The following is a 19,102-nucleotide window of genomic DNA, read 5'->3' on the forward strand; positions in this document are numbered from 1 at the left end:
AGGGATCTCGAGTGCTTCCTAAACTAAACTGCTAATTCAAGCTGCATTGATTTCCTGTTGGTTGTGTACAATGACCTGCCAAGTCCTCTTTTATAATTCCTGTTGGAGTGTTATACTGACAAGCAAGAAAATCCTCAGTGCTTGGCTCTGTTCGGCTTCAGCCGGATAGACCTTGCAATGTTCATGTGGATGTAAATACCATTAAATATATTAAATAACATTAAAACAAAGCACAGTAAAGTATCTAGTACAAAACCCAAACTCACTTGAGCAGACCATTCCAAGCACCCTAAACATTGAAGCACCCGAAGAATGCTTCCATAGAAAGTCTATACTTTTCTTCCCTCTTTATTTCAGAAGGCACACTTCCCCAGAAGGCTCCCCTTTTATAGGGCAAAGGTTCATTATAAGGTCAACGTTGAAGGTTTTAAAAAGAAGGCAAACCCTTGTTAAATATCCCCTTTATAAGTCTGCAAGAGATAATTATGTACAGATAAAAACAATCAGGGGAAGGTATATTAAGTTGGTTGGTGCTGAGAAATCTTGAATTTCGTTCATTGCTGCCAACTTAAAATACAAAAAGCCTTGATTTTTTAATCATTATTCTTTTAAGTTCCAGTTCAAACATCAGTGCATATTTCAAAGGTGACCTGAAAACACTGGAGAAGCCTTACTGCAGCTGGGTGCTGGGAAGGAATTAAAATGCTTGTGTGAACAAGCTGTATCACCTTTTCCTTTATGGAATTTCCTCATTCTGTTTCACTTGGAATTTCATCTATGCAGAAATAGTCAGAATGCATCTTCTCTAACAGTGAAGTAATCTTTCCATACCAAATGTCTTCACACAGTGCTTCTAAGCCTCTACAGGGCACCAGAATCAACCTGGAAGGCTTTTAGAGTCAGCCTGGCAGGCCTGACCCCGAGTCCCTGGTCATCAGGTCTGACACAGACACGTGTGTGTGTGTTTTCATGCTCATGGTGCTACAGGTTGCTGACCTGGGGGAGCCATGCCTGGAGAGCCACAGGCTAAGAGGGCACATGTTTATTTCACCAAGCCGATTCTAATGCTTCCGTTCAGATTTCCACCCGTGTTTCAAGGAAATAAGAATATGTATATAGTCCACCTGAGAGATCTATATATGAATTTAAATTCTTCTGCTTGTAGCTACAAGAATGCTTGTCCCCACCCTGCAGAACTTGCAAGGTTCTCCACTGGAGCCACTTTACCAAGAAGTGACCTTGAAGTTGACTCAAGGTCAACAGGTCTAGCTCCTATTTATCTTCTGGAGCCTCTCAATGCAGAGAGGCTTCTGTCCCTCTGAATGCCATGCTAGAATCTTCTAGACTTTTAAAGCTTTCCTGAGTACAAGTGCCCACTAAAACAGAAGAGACATTATACCTGGGGGTCAACAGGTCTGAGCATTGGGGGTGTCCGAGCAGGCTGAACCCCACTGATGCTGAAGGACTCCGATCTTGGGGGCAGGTTGGGGTCAGAGATCCTGTTGGCGACCTTGTGAGGCATGGCAGGCGAACTCTGTCTATTTAGTCTTGAGCGTTCTTCTACCTAGAGAGCAAAGGAAAAGAAAGCCTCAATGACCAGAAGTTGGTGCCTTTTCCAGTAAGATTTCCTGTAATCACCCACACAGGCAGGCATTTTTATCTCTCTGATGAATTCAAAGAGCCCAAACTTGTCATTTTTGTTTGGCAGCAAGATCTTTTTCTCCTGTCCATCCTTTTCTTTTCCCCTTTACTTTCTCCTCGTGGAAGTTCTTCCGGTAAACAAAGACATGCATGGCACTTGAGCCCTTGCCCTTACGCTACCCATTAGCTTGTCTTAGTTCAGCTAACTGGGCATTCACAGCCTGCTAAGAGGTTGTCTTGCGCTCCTTGGGCTACCATCCTACTGATTAGTCACAAAGCCATGGCACCAGGCAGGGAAATGGTGTATACTGCAGATAATCAAAGGGGACTATGGTGGGCAGCAATGCTACAGCTTAGAGGAAAATAGAAACTTGCACTGGGCTGACTCAGGACACGGGGGCATGAGCCACATGAGGACTGAGGGAGAGGTGGCACACAGGAGCTCCCTGCTTCTCTGCGTGCTGCTGATGGGCATGGGGGCGTCTGGATGCTACTTAATGGCATGCCTGTCTTACCCAGACTTCCTGTATCATTTTCTTTTTCTCCTCAGGGCCCTTTCCTTTCAGTTGTCTCTCCCTGTTACCCCAAATACACTGCTCCTCCCATGTTTTCTGTTCCCAGCAGGACTCTGATGCCCCACTCCCTCCGACTCCGCTCCTGCTGCCCACCTTCTAGTCCTTCCTCCTCTCCCCAACTCCTGCCCCTTCTCTTCCCACAACCCATTTTGTTTCCTTATCAAGTCCTCTTCTCCAGGGTTTTTCTCAGCCCAAGGACTTCCCAGCAGAAGCTCAGAGAACAAGTGGCTCTTCTTAAGCAGATGAAAAGTCACTCTCAGTCAGACCGTATTTATAGCAGCAGATCGACCATCACAAGGATGACTTGAGAGTTAAATGTCCATCATCAAAATCAAGATGGAAGACCTTGATCAACTCCAAAAGGCCTAGACTTTTGTTCTGGGTTTATCTTATACTCTCCTATATTTCTTTAGAGTCAACATAATGTTTGTGCCTCTCAAGCATGCAACACAACACCACACACCAAACTCCTCACCTTGCTGGCTCATTAGAATGAGTCCTTAACACCCTTCCATTGACTCAATATTCAGGTCTGTCTGTATGTGCCAGCTAAAGTTGAAATTTTCCTTTCTTTCCTTTTTCCTTTATTCTTTTCTTCCTTCCTTCCTCCCTCCCTCCCTTCTTTCCTTCCTTTCTCTCCCTTTCTTCTCTCTCTCCCTCCCTCTTTCTCCTCTTTTTCTCTTTTCTTTTTTGCCTGATTTGAAACAAAATTCAAAAGTCCTATTCATTCTCATCTTCCTTACCCTATTTTGAATCTTTCTAGAGACAGGCCTGTTTCCCATTCATAATAAGTCTGTTTTAACCTCAAACATTTAAACATGCTTCATTAAGCCACAGATTAGGAAATGGCCCTCTTGCCTCAGTGCGGTGTAATTTGAACATCTCTTCCCCCACTATGACTTTGTGGGATGTGTCTGATTGACCTCCACTTGACTTTGGCTTTGAAATGTCAAGTCCTAGAAATTCACCACACACCCAATTATACTAGCCACAAAAGACCAGAGATATAAACCAGGGAAATGTTTACTTTGTGAGTGCATAAAGCATTATATCAGTAATAATTACTTGGCCATTGTACTGAGTAGAAGAGCAAAGCCAGCGATCATTTCAAGACCTCAAAGCCCCAAGAAGATGGCAACAGCCAAGCCAAGTACCACTTCTACATTCCAGACTTCTTGCAAGAAAAGAAAGCGGCTATTCTTTGACCACTACAATTCCTATCTCCTCACTCCCTAAATGTTTGTGCTCAGGAACTCTGAAGAGTAGAAACAGTTCAGGGGAATACCTGGATTTCTACACTCTGGCCACCAAATATCCCAAACTCAGGGTGCATTGTGGTATAGAAATGAGCATATAACCATATGTTCAGAATCAACTATATTCAGAGTGAGGCATACTTGTAATGATTATTGGTGTTAGTTTTAGCTGTTGGATACAGGGCAAAAAGTGAGTGCCGATTTCACAGGGAGCTTGTGTGCCTGATTAGTTGTGTGGAGAGGTTACTAAGCAACTGCTGGACATAATTTCAATGCTTTCAATCAGTTCATGCATTAGCACCTACCTTTGTATGTCTTAATCTGCCATAGTCCATATCATATGAAATAAATAAATAACCAGTTGTTAATTCCAAGCCAATAATGTCAACATGGGTCAATGTGCTGAATTTTATAAGGAGGAGATTGGACAATAAAATGGTAAAGCCATGAGAAGGTTGTAGTATTAGGGCATTCAAAAGATTTTTATATTCACTGTGTGTGTGTGTGTGTGTGTGTGTGTGTGTGTGTGTGTGTGTATGTGTGTGTGTGTGTGTGTGTGCCACAACATGTCAGAGGTCAGAAAACAATCTCTGGGCGTTAGTTCTCGCCTTCTGCCATGTGGGCTCCAGGGATTGAACTCAGGTTACCAGGCTTGGAAGTCAGCCTCTTTCGTTGCTGAGCTATCTTGCTGGCCCTTACTCTATTTTTTGTCACTAGAAAATCTTGCCTTAAAGCAGTAAGGAAGGTTGGAACACAGACGTGCTTAGCACCAAAATTTCCCCTTAATTACTGGAGGAAAGACACCAAACCAGACATTGGAAATAGCATTTTCCAGAGAGAAGGTTGAGTGTTCTTAGAAGAAGAGTTTTTCAGAAGCCAGGCAAAGGTCTGTCCTGACTGACGACAATTTATGTCTACCAACTGAACAGAAGACAGTAATGTGAGAAGAAAAGAAAACAGCTTAGGTGGGTAGTGGTGGTACACGCGTTTAATCTCAGTACTTGGGAGGCAGAGACAAATGAATCTCTGTGAATTCGAGGCCAGCCTGGTCTACAGAGCTAGTCTCAGGACACCCAGGGCTATATAGAGAAACCCTGTCCCAGAAAAGACAAATAAACAACAGTAACAAAAAAAAAAAACAAAACCCCAAAGTGGCTCTTTCCCATATCAAAGCTAAACACAGCTAAGGTGGGCACAGTCCAGACCTGCTTCCACCTGCCTGAGGAGAGGTGTAGTGTTAGAGGATTTGCTCCAGCCTCCTGCCACCAGGGAGATGGGAAAAACCAGGGGTATCAGCAGGGTGGGTGTACGGCTCTGTGAATAAAGTGCTTTTTGCACAAGCATAATGACCTGATTTCAGATCCCCCAAAATCTCAGTAAATCCAGATGTGGTGTCTCTGTGGTGCACATCTGTAATCCCAGTGCTTTTGTGGCCCTATGGGAGGTGGAGACAGGTGATCCCTAGACACGCCCATGTCAACTGACCTGGCATATACAGCAGTGACCAGCATGCATTGCAAAGAGAAGACATGATTCAGTGCTAAGAGAGTTAAAAGATTATTCCATGCAATGATCATGCAAACAGAACATCCTGCTGCACACTGCTGCAAGTTAAAATACCATTTGGAGTGGTAACGGGTGACTCAGACCACCTGATGCCATTTTAGTGCACATGAGAAAGCCAAAGAAATTTCTATCATCTGAAAGATGAGAAAAATGTTCAAGTTCTGCAGATGGATAGACACGACATCATACTAACACTTTCGCAGGGCTATTCTGATTTCCTTTGAAATTAAGAAAGAGTGAGGGAATTTGAAAAGAGTGAGCTTGCCTCAGCAGCCTTTCAATGCAGACATTCACATTCCTTTCTGGCTGAAATCTGAAAATCAAAGCCACAGGCTTGCTAACTGCCTGCCTAGCTCTAACTTCAGCGAGAGAGCCTGTCTTAAGGAATAACTCATATTTTTCCTCTGGTGTTTACACATGCATGTATTGGTGCATGCATCTGAACTACGCCACACACACACACACACACACACACACACACACACACACACACACACACACCAGAGGCTGAAGCATTGCGTCACATTACTGAAGAAAACTTGTCAATTTGGAATGAAGTTGGACAGAGGATTAATATAAAAAGGAATGATATGGTCTTGGAGATAGATTGATGGTCATTTAGAGGCCAGATTATGTTAACCACACAATAAGAAAAGGCTGAACATGAAATTGTTAAAAGAATATCCCCACACATGTTTAGAGCTGTATTAAGTCCCAAGGAAGAACAATGGTGGCTGGGAAGCCTGGTATCTCGAATGATGTCACCTACTAGATGTGGCTCAAATTTGTGGTGACCAGAGACCCTCACATCTGGACTGCTTGATGGCACAGTGGTGTTGTTTATGTGTCCAGTTGTTCTATTTGTTTGTTTGTTTATTCATTCATTTATTTGTTTGTTTGTTTGTTTATTCTTTTACTGATAGGAGCCTGGGCAGGAAACAGGGGAGGCAGAAGGTCCACAATACTGCTCTAATGGTATCAGTAGAGATTTGCTGCCAGGAGAGCTTCTGAGAGCCCAGAAACTGTGAACTAATTATCAATAGAGAGGACAGGCCAGGGAACTTAATGATGGCGACAACACACAGCAGAAAACAATGAAGTCAAGGCAGACAAGCTCAAATCAGAGCTTGCTAGAAGTTGATGGAAAGAGGCGGAAACCACAGCACACCCTCCTCTTTCTGGGTGTGTTCTAACATGGGGAGCTGCCTATAAAAGAAGGAATTTAAGGATGCTTGGCACGGAGGTTTGTGATCTGCAGGTGTCCCTTTCCTAAGCTTATGCTAGGAGCGAGGAACACTGAAAGCTGGGAGTTGTGGTCACTTGGTCCTTGTTGTGGACTATAATGGCAGTAGCCCTGTGGAGGGCAGCACACTGGTTTCTGAACAATTACATGGGCAGGAGTTGAGGATTTTAACCCAGCATGGCTAAGAAATGGCTCAGCAGTGGAGCAAGACAGCCAGGAAGCCTATTGCTTGGCAGCACAGAGGTTCCGCTGATGCAGAGTGGTATGGGTTATTAGGGGGTTCTGAAGCCTTAACTCCGCTGGCAACTTAGTGGGATTTTAAATCATCATGGAAACAACTCTCTAAACATCCCTGAGAGGGATTACCTAGATCTGAGTATCTGGGGTGGGAAGATGAACCCTGCATGTGTGTGGCACCGTGCTGAGGGCTGGAGTTCCAGACTGAATGAAAAGAACATGTGATCTGAACACAGGCATTCCACTGTCTGCTTCCTCAGTGCTAACACAAGGTGACCAGCTGCCTCTTGCTCCTACTGCCTTGCCTTCTCTGCCATGATGGACTGCATCTCTTGGAGCTGTGAGTCACAGTAAACCCCTCCTTTAGCTGCCCTTGCTGGGGATCCTGTCACAGCAGTGAAAGAAGGAACTAACAGCAGGGTCAGTGCTCTATCCGGGAGCAGAGGCACAAACCTGAATTATTGATCTAGGTCGGCAAAGGTCACTACAGGTCATGTTATAGACTGTAACAGAAAGTGATTGAACATGCATGCTCTTTATGCCAATCAAAGTGATTTGCTCTATAGACTTAGTTCTTGAACATTTGAAAAGTTATTTCCCTGTAATAGTAAATGTCAATTGAAAAGGATTCAAACAATATATAAAGTAGTAACACGTTACAGAAAATATTATTCTTTGATTGCTATCTCTCATTTACTATCATGATTAGGACATCATTTCTAGTATTCCCTATACCTAGTGAGATAAGATAGAAAAAGAAAATAAAAATAGAATTGTGGGTCTGGTTCTGGTAATTTTTTAAAAACAGCCTAGATATAAATACCTAAAGAAGCTGTTGAGAAATAAGAAACAACCATAAGCACCCCTTTAAGTGATTAGATATGATCACAAGAATACAAGGAAGTCACTGTGTGTCCCACCGACAGCTCTGGAGCCTGATGTACCTCATGTGTGTGTGGGGGTCAGTCTTGTCTGGGTACTGATTTTTGCTTTACCAGTTTGGTTATAATCTCTTTATTTTTCTTCAAACCAACAGTTTTAAGTTATATTTTATAACCAGTGCTTCACAAGACCACACTCCTAAAATCCTACTTTAGTCTGTGGGTTGAGAAAATGAAGGACTATTACTTTGGATGTAGCCACAAGTGTGTGACCCATTGCGCACCTCTGAGACCACAGTGAACTAGGCAGGGTGAGCAGTTGGCTATGGGCAGGACATGACCCTTCCGCCCCCTGCAAGACGTGCATCATATTCCCCCCACAATCGTCCTCATGCTACATAGCCAACGGGATGCCCTGTGTGAGCGTGGTGCGAGGAGGATGTGCACGTGTGAATCCAAGTGTGTGTGTGTGTGTGTGTGTGTGTGTGTGTATGCATGTGCGTGTGCACATGCATGTGTGTGGAAGCCAAAGGCCAGTCTTGGTTATCACTTCCCACTGCCTTGCTTTATGAGATAGTCTTTCAATGGGTCCCAGCATCAGGACAGGCTGGAATTGGGTACCAGATATCCTCTTGACTCCACCTCCTCATTTCCGGGATTATAAGCATTCTCCACCATGTCTGGTTTTTTTCTATGGATATGGGAGGTTGCACTCAAGTCCTTGTGCTTACGAGGCGAGCACTTTACCAAAAAGGCCATGTCCCTAGCACCTCTAAATAGAATTGATTGTATAAGGAAAACTAATTTTTGATGCTTTTTCCCTACAAAAATTCACTTTACTCGAGAAGGTGCACAGGAAAAATACCATGAGCAGCACCAGACACATCACCATTTCTCTGCAGTGACATCATGGCTCCTCCAGAAGTGAGGTGTGCCTCTTATGACGGGTTGTCTTCCAACTGCACAGCACTAATGGGATCTGGGCTCCCAGTGAATGGGCTCTCAGTGGGGAACTGGACCAACGGACACAGCAACTCTCCCTCTCTTACCTCTTTGGCCCAGGCTGGCTTCTCACTGGGACTCATGCCCTCCTTGTAATGGTACAGTGGCTTCTTCTCCAGGGGCCTCTGCTCCTGCCGCTGATGCTGGAGGGAAACCAGGTAGTCCCGCTCTTGCTTTAGCTGCCTCTGAAGTCTTTCCGCTTGCCTCTGCTCTTCCAGCTGTTTGCGCTTGTATTCCTACCCAGAGCAGGAAGAGCAAAGAGGGTACGTGACCACATGCAACCACATTGCCACGCTGAGCATCAGCAAAGCATGCAGTGGAGACAACGGGAAACGGGAGACAAACAGAATTCCAAGAAGGATACAAAGTACCCGCAGATAACCCCAGGCCTCATGTTAGTGTCCACACAGAATGTGTCAATACAAACATGACGTATGGCATGCCATGATGCTTTAATAGCAGTGCCTACAGAGCACCACTTGGGAAGTGACATGTCGCTGGAGAATTGCAACACAGAGGCAGGGTAGTCAGACTGTCATCCCTAGAAGGAGTCATTCACTTCTGGATTTGGTAATTCGGTCATTTACAGATATGTGGTAGAGTATACAACCAAATAGCCAAACAGTCTAACAGCCAAATAAATAACCAAACAATCAAATAAACAATCAGAGATCGCCATCCTTTAAATAAAACCAAGCTTATGGTTAAGGTTAAAAAGATAGCAGAATGCCACTGAAAAAATAAAAAAGAGGTACACCAAGAAGCCCATTTGGAGAGCCATATAGCAACAGTAATAAAAGTTCTTCCAGTGGATGCGGCTTGAGCAGGAAACAAACTGTTCCCATTCTAAGGGCAGGACTAACAGCCTGCGAATGACACATGAGTGCAGGGCTGAGCAGGCACTGCGGGCTGAGGTTCATTTGCTGTGATTGTATTCCAGAGTGCTGCAAATGGCTTTCACAATTACACGGCAATAAACACGGTGGGTCTTGAATGCAGTTTGAACTTATAATAAGGCTGGGTTCATGCTAACGTTCCACAAGTGGAGGGAGTTAATAAAGTGTGCTAAAGTGTTGAGGACTGAACAAACTGGGTCAGGAAATTTTATGAGGCCTCTGTGAGATTCTGAGGTCTAGGAGGTTGGACGGAAAGACTTCATATTTTTAATCGGCATGTTAAGAGAAGGAAACACAAAGACATATATATGCAGACACGCACACACTCACACACGCACGCGAGCATACACGCACTCAGGGCAAACACCAGGCGGGTCTGCTGGTGTGTGACTTTCCCATTACCAGAAGTAGAGCTTGTTCATGCAGTAGCTGCTGCTGTAAGATCTCTAACTGTCTCTGCTCCTCCTCTAACTGACGCCTGATGTACTCCTGGAGAGGCAGCAGCAGAGAATGGGGCAGAACGGAAAGAGGAAAAGAGAGAGAAAGAACCAGTAATTGCATAGGTAACAGGAGCTTCCAAGGGAAATGCAGGAGAAGGGAAGGGGAAGCGTACCCAGCACCTCACCGCACAGGAAGAGAAGGCCATAGCAAAGCAAGCCTTTCAATGCAGTCAGAAGCACAGTCCCCGTGTCAGCAGCAGCTGACTGAGAGGGCTCGGCATTTCCCTGTCTCTATGTTAAAGCTTGTTATTAGGCACTTTTCTTCCAGACTCCTTGGAATTAACAATGCTATAAAGTTCTGAGGCTCTGTGCCAGCAGCAGGCACAGAATACAGGTGCAAGGTTAGCATGCTCGGTCTGTATAACAGATCCATCCCACAGCTTGCAGACTCAGGCTGGGATTTTATCAATTAGAGAAGCCACTACCAGGAGTTGGAGAGCAGAAACAAACTGAGTAACATAGTTCATCTTCAATGATGGTAGAGTGGCAACTTGTTTCCGTGCAGGGAAGTCAGAAGTTCTAGGGGTGTCAGGGGAGGCCCTGGCTTAGGTAGGAAGCATGGCCACTGTCAAGCTGTGCACTTGTCTGCGTGAACAGGTAAGAACTATTGCTTGAGAAAAAGCAAAACCACAGTAGAACAGCCCTTGGAGACTAAGTCCTATGCCCCAGAGAGCTCCCTGGTGCTGTGGTTCCCAGGGGGCACATTGTGGGTGGGCTTCCCCCGGCTTCCCCCTCCCAGTACCTGCTCATGTTCCGCGCGCCTCCTCTCCTCCTCCCTGCGCATCTGCTCTTCATAGTGTCGGCGCTGTTCCCGCTCCTGCTGCTTCCGGAGCTCCTTCTCTCGCCTCTGTTGCTGTGGGTGACAAGCAGACACCATGTTAGCAGTGGGTACTGATGACATTAGCATGAGATCTGCCCCCGACAGACATGAGCTGTCAATAGCTCTCAAGGACAGATGCCCAAATGCTCCAAGACTTTTCCTCTCGGGCTACTGGGGGACACATGGACAAGGAGGGGCGATATCAAGAGATTTGGGGTTATGTAGACCATGTTGTCATTTGCCAGGAAAGTGCTCTTTCTGTGGCCATTTGGGATTGTCAAAACAGGCTACAAAAGACCAGCCGTTTTTGATCTGTCAGACTCCAGAAACCCATTGCATTACGTCCTTCAATCATTCCACTATCAGGTCATGCAAAGATTTCGGAGATACAAGGCTAAAATAAATGGAGTGGATATTCCAGGCCACATACTGAGTCCACAGAACTCACAGACTCCCACCTAGACCACATCCCTGTGGCTCACACTGGAATGCTTCTGTTTGCTGGAGGACTCACGTGTAAACGCAGACGTCACCTCTTGCTCAGGTAAAACCCTGTGCTAAGGGAACACCACCATGACCTCATGTCATGTCATGTCATCACCTCATCTCTTACGACTGCCCCATCCAAGAGTGAGTGGTACAATCCACACGGTAAGTGTCTATCTCGTTTCATCTTCAAAATGTCTTTTGAGGTAGATGCTGTTATCACCAGTTTAATGCAAATACTGTGCCAAGGGAAGAGTGCTTTGTTCAAAGTCATGTTACTGTTTAAGGTTTGTCCCAGGAAGAAGCAGAGCTTGACCCCAATGCCAGTCATATGCTCCAGGACCTATGCTCAACTATTTTGTAGATGGAGAGACAGAAAATGTGGGAGACAACCCCAAATTAACATGACTCATTCCACTTTCAGAAAAGGAGAGGATTTGGAAGAGCTGAGAACTAAGCTCAGGAGCTGGTGCTTCTGAGGTAGGGATGATGTCATTCCCCACTTCCAGAAGACTAGAAACTGTTTGGGCATGGGAATGGCTTTGGTGACTGTGCTAATAACTGAGCCGCACGACTGGCATTTAGCACTAGGGACAGATACAACAAGCATCTTGCAATGCACAGTATCACATGTAAAACAATGCTCTCCAGTACATGTAAAGTACTGCTCTCCAGTACTCCTGGAAGCACCTATTTTGGGAACAGCTGTGGGTCTTTTGTGCCAGACTGTGCGAGCTTGGATCTCTTTTTCCGCGGTTAGGAGGTTCTAAGAAAACAGACCAGGTACCACTAACTCCCTGCAATGTTCTCACAGCGCTTCATCGCATGGCAAGGAGGGATGAGATGTTCCAGAGGGAACAGCCCCCATTCTGTTGACAAGTCAGTTCTGCAAAACCAGGGAAAGCCATTCCTCCACAGCTGTCTGCCGCAGGCCCTCAAAGCACCAAGAAACCTGGGGGAAAGCCTTGTTGCCCTAGTTTTAGCTACGATCTTCCAGCATATCAGGGTATGCTGTGTATCAGTGGCCTCAGAACCTTAGGAAAGAAGCTGCCCTGTGAGACTCGGTATCTGTCATTTCCTCACTTGAAAACACATAGCCAGCTTGCACTGTGTGTGATGAGGAGCCCCTGGAGGGCTTTGTGTAGCCAAATGATGCGACATTTTGAAAGTGAAACTTGCACTTACAAAAGGCTCCCAACAACTATTAGACACTAACAAAAGCAGGGCGAGGCCTTCCTACAGATCTAGGCATGAGTCAAGAGGGCACCGGTGACGTCACAAAGGCAGGCTGGGTACCACCATGCATCCTTACTACCAAGGAAGGAGGAGTCGCACAAAGGAAGAAAGGTTCCAGATTTTTGTTCACTCTTCAATGACTTAGGAATTGTCAGCAGACCAACGTGAAACAGAGAGGTTCTTGAACGTGAGAGGGGATAGAGCTCTGGGCTATGGAGCATCCCATACAGTGTAACGAAGAGGCGAAGGAAAAAAGAAGGGGTGTGTTGTTCCCAGACAAGCAATTATTCATTTCACAGAAAAAAAATAATTCAGAGGAACGCAAGAGGTAAACATTGTCCTTAGAGCTGAGTGAATAATTTGGATGGCAGACCCCAAGCAGAGGTATTTCCGACACTCGACGGATGTGAATTACACCAGCCTGAATAATAAGATAATGAGGGCACTGATCAGTCTTCTGGCAGTAAATAGCCCTCATTCAGCTAACATTTCCAGCTTGTTACTCTTATTGGTTTCTTTCTTGAGGAAAAAAATAACCAAGCCTTTAGAAGTTTTAGCTGAATTTTATGTAGAACGTTTGTCCGTTTTCAGTCTGTCTGCCAGAAATCAATACTGTTTTGTAATTATGTGCCACTCGGGTTCCCACACAAAGGTACACACAGAATTGATTGCAACCGAAGAAGGCAGGGCTTCCGAAGTATTCTGCAGCTTCTGAGAAAGACACTCAAAAGTGGCTAATAATTAATAATGATCTCACTCAGATCAGCCACTGGTCACACACAGAGGCACCTGTCAGGGTTTCGGTTCCTGCCGTGAAGTTAGGAAAATAAATTACCTCCCCTGCCTTCTGAAGGCACCCTGCCAACTTCCGACTATGTGTCTCAAGGCTGATGCCATGCCTAGAAGGATGTTTATGGTCTCTCCGTTTGGGCGTAGGGTTGTTGGAGAGGACACATCAAAACATGCCAGAAAAAAACTTCTGACTTCAAGGAGACCCTTACAAAGCCTTTGGGGCCCTCTCTAAAAGCACCTCTTAGAAGACAAGGCCAATGCTCAATTCCTGCTCAACTTCAACCTCTCACATGGGCCCTGACATGGAAAGACGTGTTGTACTAGACACTAGACCTGGTGTTGTTGCTGTAATCCTAGCTGGTAGTTGAAAGGTCAAGGCAGACGGAATGCCTTGAGTTTTAGATCAGTTATGGATATATAATGAATCTCTGTCTCAGAGAAAAGGTCTTTTGAATTCAACAGAGTAAAAACCTTTGGGGGAAAAAGAAGACACTAACACATTATTCTCCTGAAGCATTTTGGCGTTTTCTTCTTATCAGCACGACTGACATGTATTACATCACACTTCATATTATTTTTTGTGTTTGTTTGATTAATTTTGTGATATAGATTAAAAGATATTATGTGTTTCTATTTCAGGCTTTATCATTTAAAATGGTTTATTTACTTAAATAGGTCAGAAGAGGGTGTTGGATCCCCCTGGAACTGGGGTTTCAGGCTGCTGTTAGCCACCCAGTATGGATCCTAGGGATTGAACCATGGTTCTTTGCAAGAACAGAGAAGCCCTTTACCTGCTGAGCATCTTCCCAGCCCTCCAGCCTGTGCCTTGGCTGCTTCTCACACACACTGTGTCATTACCCGTATTTGACTGAAAGGCAGAAGAACAACCCAAGGGGAATGTGCTAGCTGATTTTAACAGTCTCTTTGACTCATCCCCCAGGACAAGAGTTTTAATTCAGGAATTGTCTGGATCAGGCTGGCCAGTGAGCATGTCGGTAGGGAATTGTCTCGATAGGTGGAGCAGGACCCAGTCCACCACGGGCAACACCATCTCATGGCTTGGGCTGTGCAGAGGGAGGAAAGCTAGCTGAAGGCAAGCAAGCAGCATGGGCTTGTTTCCCCCTGCTGTTGACTATGGAAATGATGTGGCTAGCTGCTTGAGCTCCTGCCTTGACTTCACGTGATAATGGATGGCAAGGTGAAATTTTAAGCTGAGTGAACCCTTTCTTTCCAAAGTTGCTTTTTAGTCTGGGGATTTGCCACAGACACAGGAAAAACAAAAGCCAGGGCAGAGGGAAAGAAAGTTTTCTGCAGACTGAAGAGGACCTGTCTTTCTGCAGCAGCCCTTCCAGGTCAGAAGGTCACCACAGTGTATGCCCTTATGAGACTGAGAATGCTTTAAAAACCAAACAGCCCCAGCGCCACAACTGGTCCCGGTACAACTATTGCCAATGTTGGTTAAAAGTATGAAAATAAATTGGGGCTACCAGCTTGTGTTGGGAAGAAGGGAGAGCGAGGGCTGAAGCAGGATCCTGAGGTTGCACTTGATTTGTGTATAATGATTATCATGTCCTGCTATCAGAGAGAATGTCTTCAACCAACCACATGACAGCTCTTAGTGGAAATGTCACTTGTGAGGAGTGACCTAGAAGTTATCATTTATGTCTTCTTGGAGGCATTGTCAAAAGTTGAATTTCTTAAAATTAGAAATTCAGTTGGTTCTTAATAGAGTTTTAATGTTCTTTTTTTCTGGTTGAGGAGTGAATGTTAGCAACCGCCTTGCATGTCCTCCAGGTTAATATAACCATTGCCTTATTATTTTGGTGTAGGCGTGGCCCTAATGACATATTTTGTTTCCTGTGGCTATGCACCACAGACTTGTTACTTTTTGCGGAGTGACAAAATACCTGATAGAAGTGACGTGAGGAAGGAAGGGCTTATCTTGGCTCACAGTGAAGGTACAGTTCATCATGGTGGGGGAGACATGGAGTTAGGAAGGTGAGCCAGCCCATTGAGTCAGGAAGCGAAGATGAAAGCAATGCTCAGCTTGTCTTCTCCTTCCGTCTTATTAATCTAGACTGGACCCTCAGTTCAGCAGATGGGTCACCATCCTTAGCTAAACCTGTCTGGGGACATCCTTAGACATGCCTGGAGGTGATGCGAAACCCAGTCAAGCTGACAAGGAAGGTTAGCCATCACGGGGGATGTTCTAGTCCTCCGCCTGCTGCTCCATTTCGGATGTTCCTAGGTGGAAGGTGTTTTCTGACCATCCACCTGCCTGTTCACTGAGGACACCTTTAGGTGGATGTTGTTTTCAAGTAAGCTGGTTAGTCAATTTCAAGGAAGAAGTATTACAGCTGCCAATCTTTGTATTCCTGCCAGAGGCTGTCACCACCACCCTCAAACAGACTCCCCACAGGCGTGGGTATACATAGTCATTCCTGGGGATGTCCATTACAGACCACACCCTCTCCTCTCTGATGGGTAACAGGATCTTTGCTGGGTTTCTTTGATGCTAGGATACTCAGAGCCACACTGATGGCCACATCTGCCAGCTGTGCTCACTGAATGCTGTGACGTAAGTACTCGATGAACCAGCCAGGGTTCTGCTTTCAACTCACCTTTCTCTCCAAGCTTATGTTCCTTTTTAGTTTATTTTCCTATATATTATATTTTATATGTCAGCCATTATAAGTTACATTGGGTTCTCTTTTTACAATGAAGAAAAGTTATAGAGAAAGATGGCAAATATTTAGGCAACAAACAAACCTTGCTTTTATGTACATCTTTTAAACATGCCAAATTTCCCATTATATGAGCCCGGGAAACATCCACATTTGAGGATATTTCCTAATTGTAATGTTAATGTAGTGGGGTAGAGAGGAGACAATAGAGCTTGGAGATAGAATACTGAGTCAGCCATATCTATCACCATGCACAAAACTCAAGTCCAAATGGATCAAAGACCTCAACAGAAAGCCAACCACACTGAACCTCACAGAAGAGAAAGTGGGAAGTACACTTGAACTCATTGGCATAGGAAAACACTTCCTAAATATAACCCCAGCAGCACAGACACTGAGAGAAACAATTAATAAATGGGACCTCCTGAAACTGAAAAGCTTCTGTAAAGCAAAGGACACGGTCAACAAGACAAAATGATAGCCTACAGATTAGAAGATCTTTACTACCTCCGCATCAGACAGGGGTCTGATCTCCAAAATATACAAAGAACTCAAGAAATTGGTCATCAAAAGAACAAATAATCCAGTAAAAAAAAATGGGATATGGACCTAAATAGAGAACTCTCAACAGAGGAATCTAAAATGGTTGAAAGACACTTAAGAAAATATTCAACATCCTAAGCCATTAGAGAAATGCAAATCAAAACAACTCTGAGATTTCATCTGACACCTGTAAGAATGGCCAAGACCAAAACCACTGATGACAATTTATGCTGGAGAGGATGTGGAGTAAAGGAAACACTCCTCCATTGCTGGTGGGAGTGAAAACTAATACAGCCCCTTTGGATGGCAGTGTGGCAATTTCTCAGAAAATTGAGAAACAACCTTCATCAAGACCCAGCAATACCACTTTTTGGGTATATACCCAAAGGATGCTCAATTGTGCCACAAGGACATGTGCTCAACTATGTTCATAGCAGCTTTGTTTGTCATAGCCAGAACCTGGAAACAACCTAAATGCCCCTTGACTGAAGAGTGGATAAGGAAAATGTGGTACATTTACACAATAGAGTACTACACAGCAGAAAAAATAACAACATCTTGAATTTTGCAGGAAAATGGATGGAGCTAGAAAACATCTCATTGAGTGAGGTAACTCAGACCTAGAAAGACAAATATCACATGTACTCACTCATAAGTGTGTTTTAGACATAAAGCAAAGAAAAACAGTCTATGATTCACAATCCCAGAGAACCTGGACAACAATGAGGACCCTAAGAGAGACATACATGGCTCTAATCTACATGGGAAGTAGAAAAAGACAAGACCTCCTGAGTAAATTGGGAGTATGGGGACCATGAGAGAAGGTAGAAGTGGGGGGGGGAGCAGAGAAAAATGTAAAGCTCAATAAAAATCAATAAAAAAATAAAAGAACTGGGTCAGAAATATGTTCTTTATAAACATGTAATGAATTAGTCAGTGTTATATGTTGAGTTAGATACTATCACCTAAACTTTTAATGCAGTAGCCCCACACATCTGAGCAAGGATGTGCTGTGCTGTTACAAAGTAAAAACAAAGATTTGGAATGAAAGAGATGTGAAGAATGTTGGACTGCCCTTGGAAAGTTCCAGAGTGGCCTCCTGGAAGTGGTGAGAGGGGACCCCTTGAGACTGTGACAGATCTGGTTGCCCTCTGGAGGACTGGGAAACAGCTGCTCTGGGAAGACAGCCTTCTTCTCAGAAAGTGTCTCAAACCATCCCCTCAGCTCAGGGGCTCTGTGATCAAAGGTGCTTCCGACGAAAGGGCCACCATGGTCCTTTGTGCTGGATAGACACTACATATGTTCCTTACTTTAACCGGAACTGTTCACCTCAAGCTTCCCAGGAGCTGGACTCATGACGAAGGCATTAACACATATCTGGAGATTCTGTGTCTTCACAGCATTGGCCCAAGCTTCAGTTTGGGAAAGATCATTAAAAATGAGGGCACAGTGCCTTGCAATTACAGATGGAGTGCCAAGCATTTTTTTTTTTTTTTTTTACAGATAGGGCCCAAGAATAATGATGTGGCTAGGCACCTCTGATTTTACAATGCAACAGTGTAATAAAAAGAATGAAATAAATAACAATGCCAAATAATAGGATCAAAGTTCTGTGATCTTTGTACCTCTTATGGTACCGCATACATTTCTAAGGCGCTTACGCCTATCAACTCATAAAATTTCCTCTCCTTTTGAGACGGATACACCCAAAACTCCATTGCACAGATAAGGCAACCACAGCACCCAGACCGACATCTCACCCGAGTCCGGACCTTAGTAAGTGGATAGTCAGGGTACACACTCTGCCTAGTCGTGACACGTGCATGCACACCAGTGAAAGATATCTTGTGTTTGTCCTGGTTTTCTCTTTTCCTGTCTTGACCCTAACCTTTCCCCCTTTTTCATAGAAACAGTGGCCAGAGAGCACAGGAAAAGACTGGACAGGCCAGAAGGAATTCAACCCTTCTTTTCTACATTTGATCCAATCCGTGGCCAGAAGGAAACCTCGTGTCTGCTGAAGGGCGCTTTTTGATCATCAGACAGCCCATGGCTACTCTCCCTGACTATACACGTGCAAGCTGCCCTTTTACAAACAAAAGGGGAAAAGAATGTTCTAGTTGATTTTGCCTTGAGCAAGCTTAATAAAGAAATCTAATTCTGTCTCTGCTATGAATGGTAGTCAGTGTGATTATCCACGAGCTCCTTGCTATCTCCCAGATTTCGGTTTCCCCAGGAGCAGATTTTAGGTCTTCCCCAGGCACCGCACAGAGGAACAAGAATGACGTAGTGGTCACCCCCAATACACAAGGCTCTGGAGTTCAGCATAACTGTCAAGTGCAGAGAAAACTCTTCCACTTCCACCCTGACATTCCAAAGCCCTAGTGAGAGACCCTGGGACCGATCGCTATGGAAACAAGTGCATTATGAATGAGTTTGTGGATGCTGCATTCACAGAGAGGGCCATTCCAGGCTATCTGTGCGGACACCAAAGGTGCTACATTAGATCCCCGGTAGAAAGGAGAACTCTTCAAACATTCCCTGTGCAGATATTGAAGGCATTTTAGGGATTTGGCAGAATGTATTTAGATGTAGCAATATCTCAAGGGCTGAATCAATAACAAGATACATTTTCCAATATTAGGAGCTGTTAAAACCCAGGAATGTGCTGCCACAGCCACTGGTTTGTGGGAGGCAGCGGGAGTCCATCTGAGGAACGTTGTTGGAGGGAGTCTTGCTTTTAAAGA

The 19,102-nt window shown here is 44.7% G+C and overlaps 1 protein-coding gene across 7 annotated transcripts in view; it reads right to left on the minus strand.

The window, feature by feature from the left end:
- The window catches only part of Tnik (TRAF2 and NCK interacting kinase), a 401,320-nt gene that overhangs the window by 64,595 nt on the left and 317,623 nt on the right, over positions 1-19,102 (minus strand). For 4 of the 7 annotated variants that reach the window (XM_048452643.3, XM_085682321.2, XM_048452642.3 and 1 more), the window contains exons 13-16: positions 10,540-10,650; positions 9,700-9,786; positions 8,449-8,637; positions 1,400-1,564 (exon numbers count right to left, since the gene is read on the minus strand). In XM_048452643.3, coding sequence (XP_048308600.1) covers positions 1,400-1,564; positions 8,449-8,637; positions 9,700-9,786; positions 10,540-10,650 — 552 coding nt within the window. The remainder of the gene's footprint in view (positions 1-1,399; positions 1,565-8,448; positions 8,638-9,699; positions 9,787-10,539; positions 10,651-19,102) is intronic. The other 3 variants (XM_048452645.3, XM_048452644.3, XM_085682322.2) reach the window with 1 other exon arrangement.

The sequence above is a fragment of the Myodes glareolus genome, chromosome 20, assembly GCF_982192425.1.
Source record: "Myodes glareolus chromosome 20, mMyoGla1.1, whole genome shotgun sequence".
Lineage (NCBI taxonomy): Eukaryota > Metazoa > Chordata > Mammalia > Rodentia > Cricetidae > Myodes > Myodes glareolus.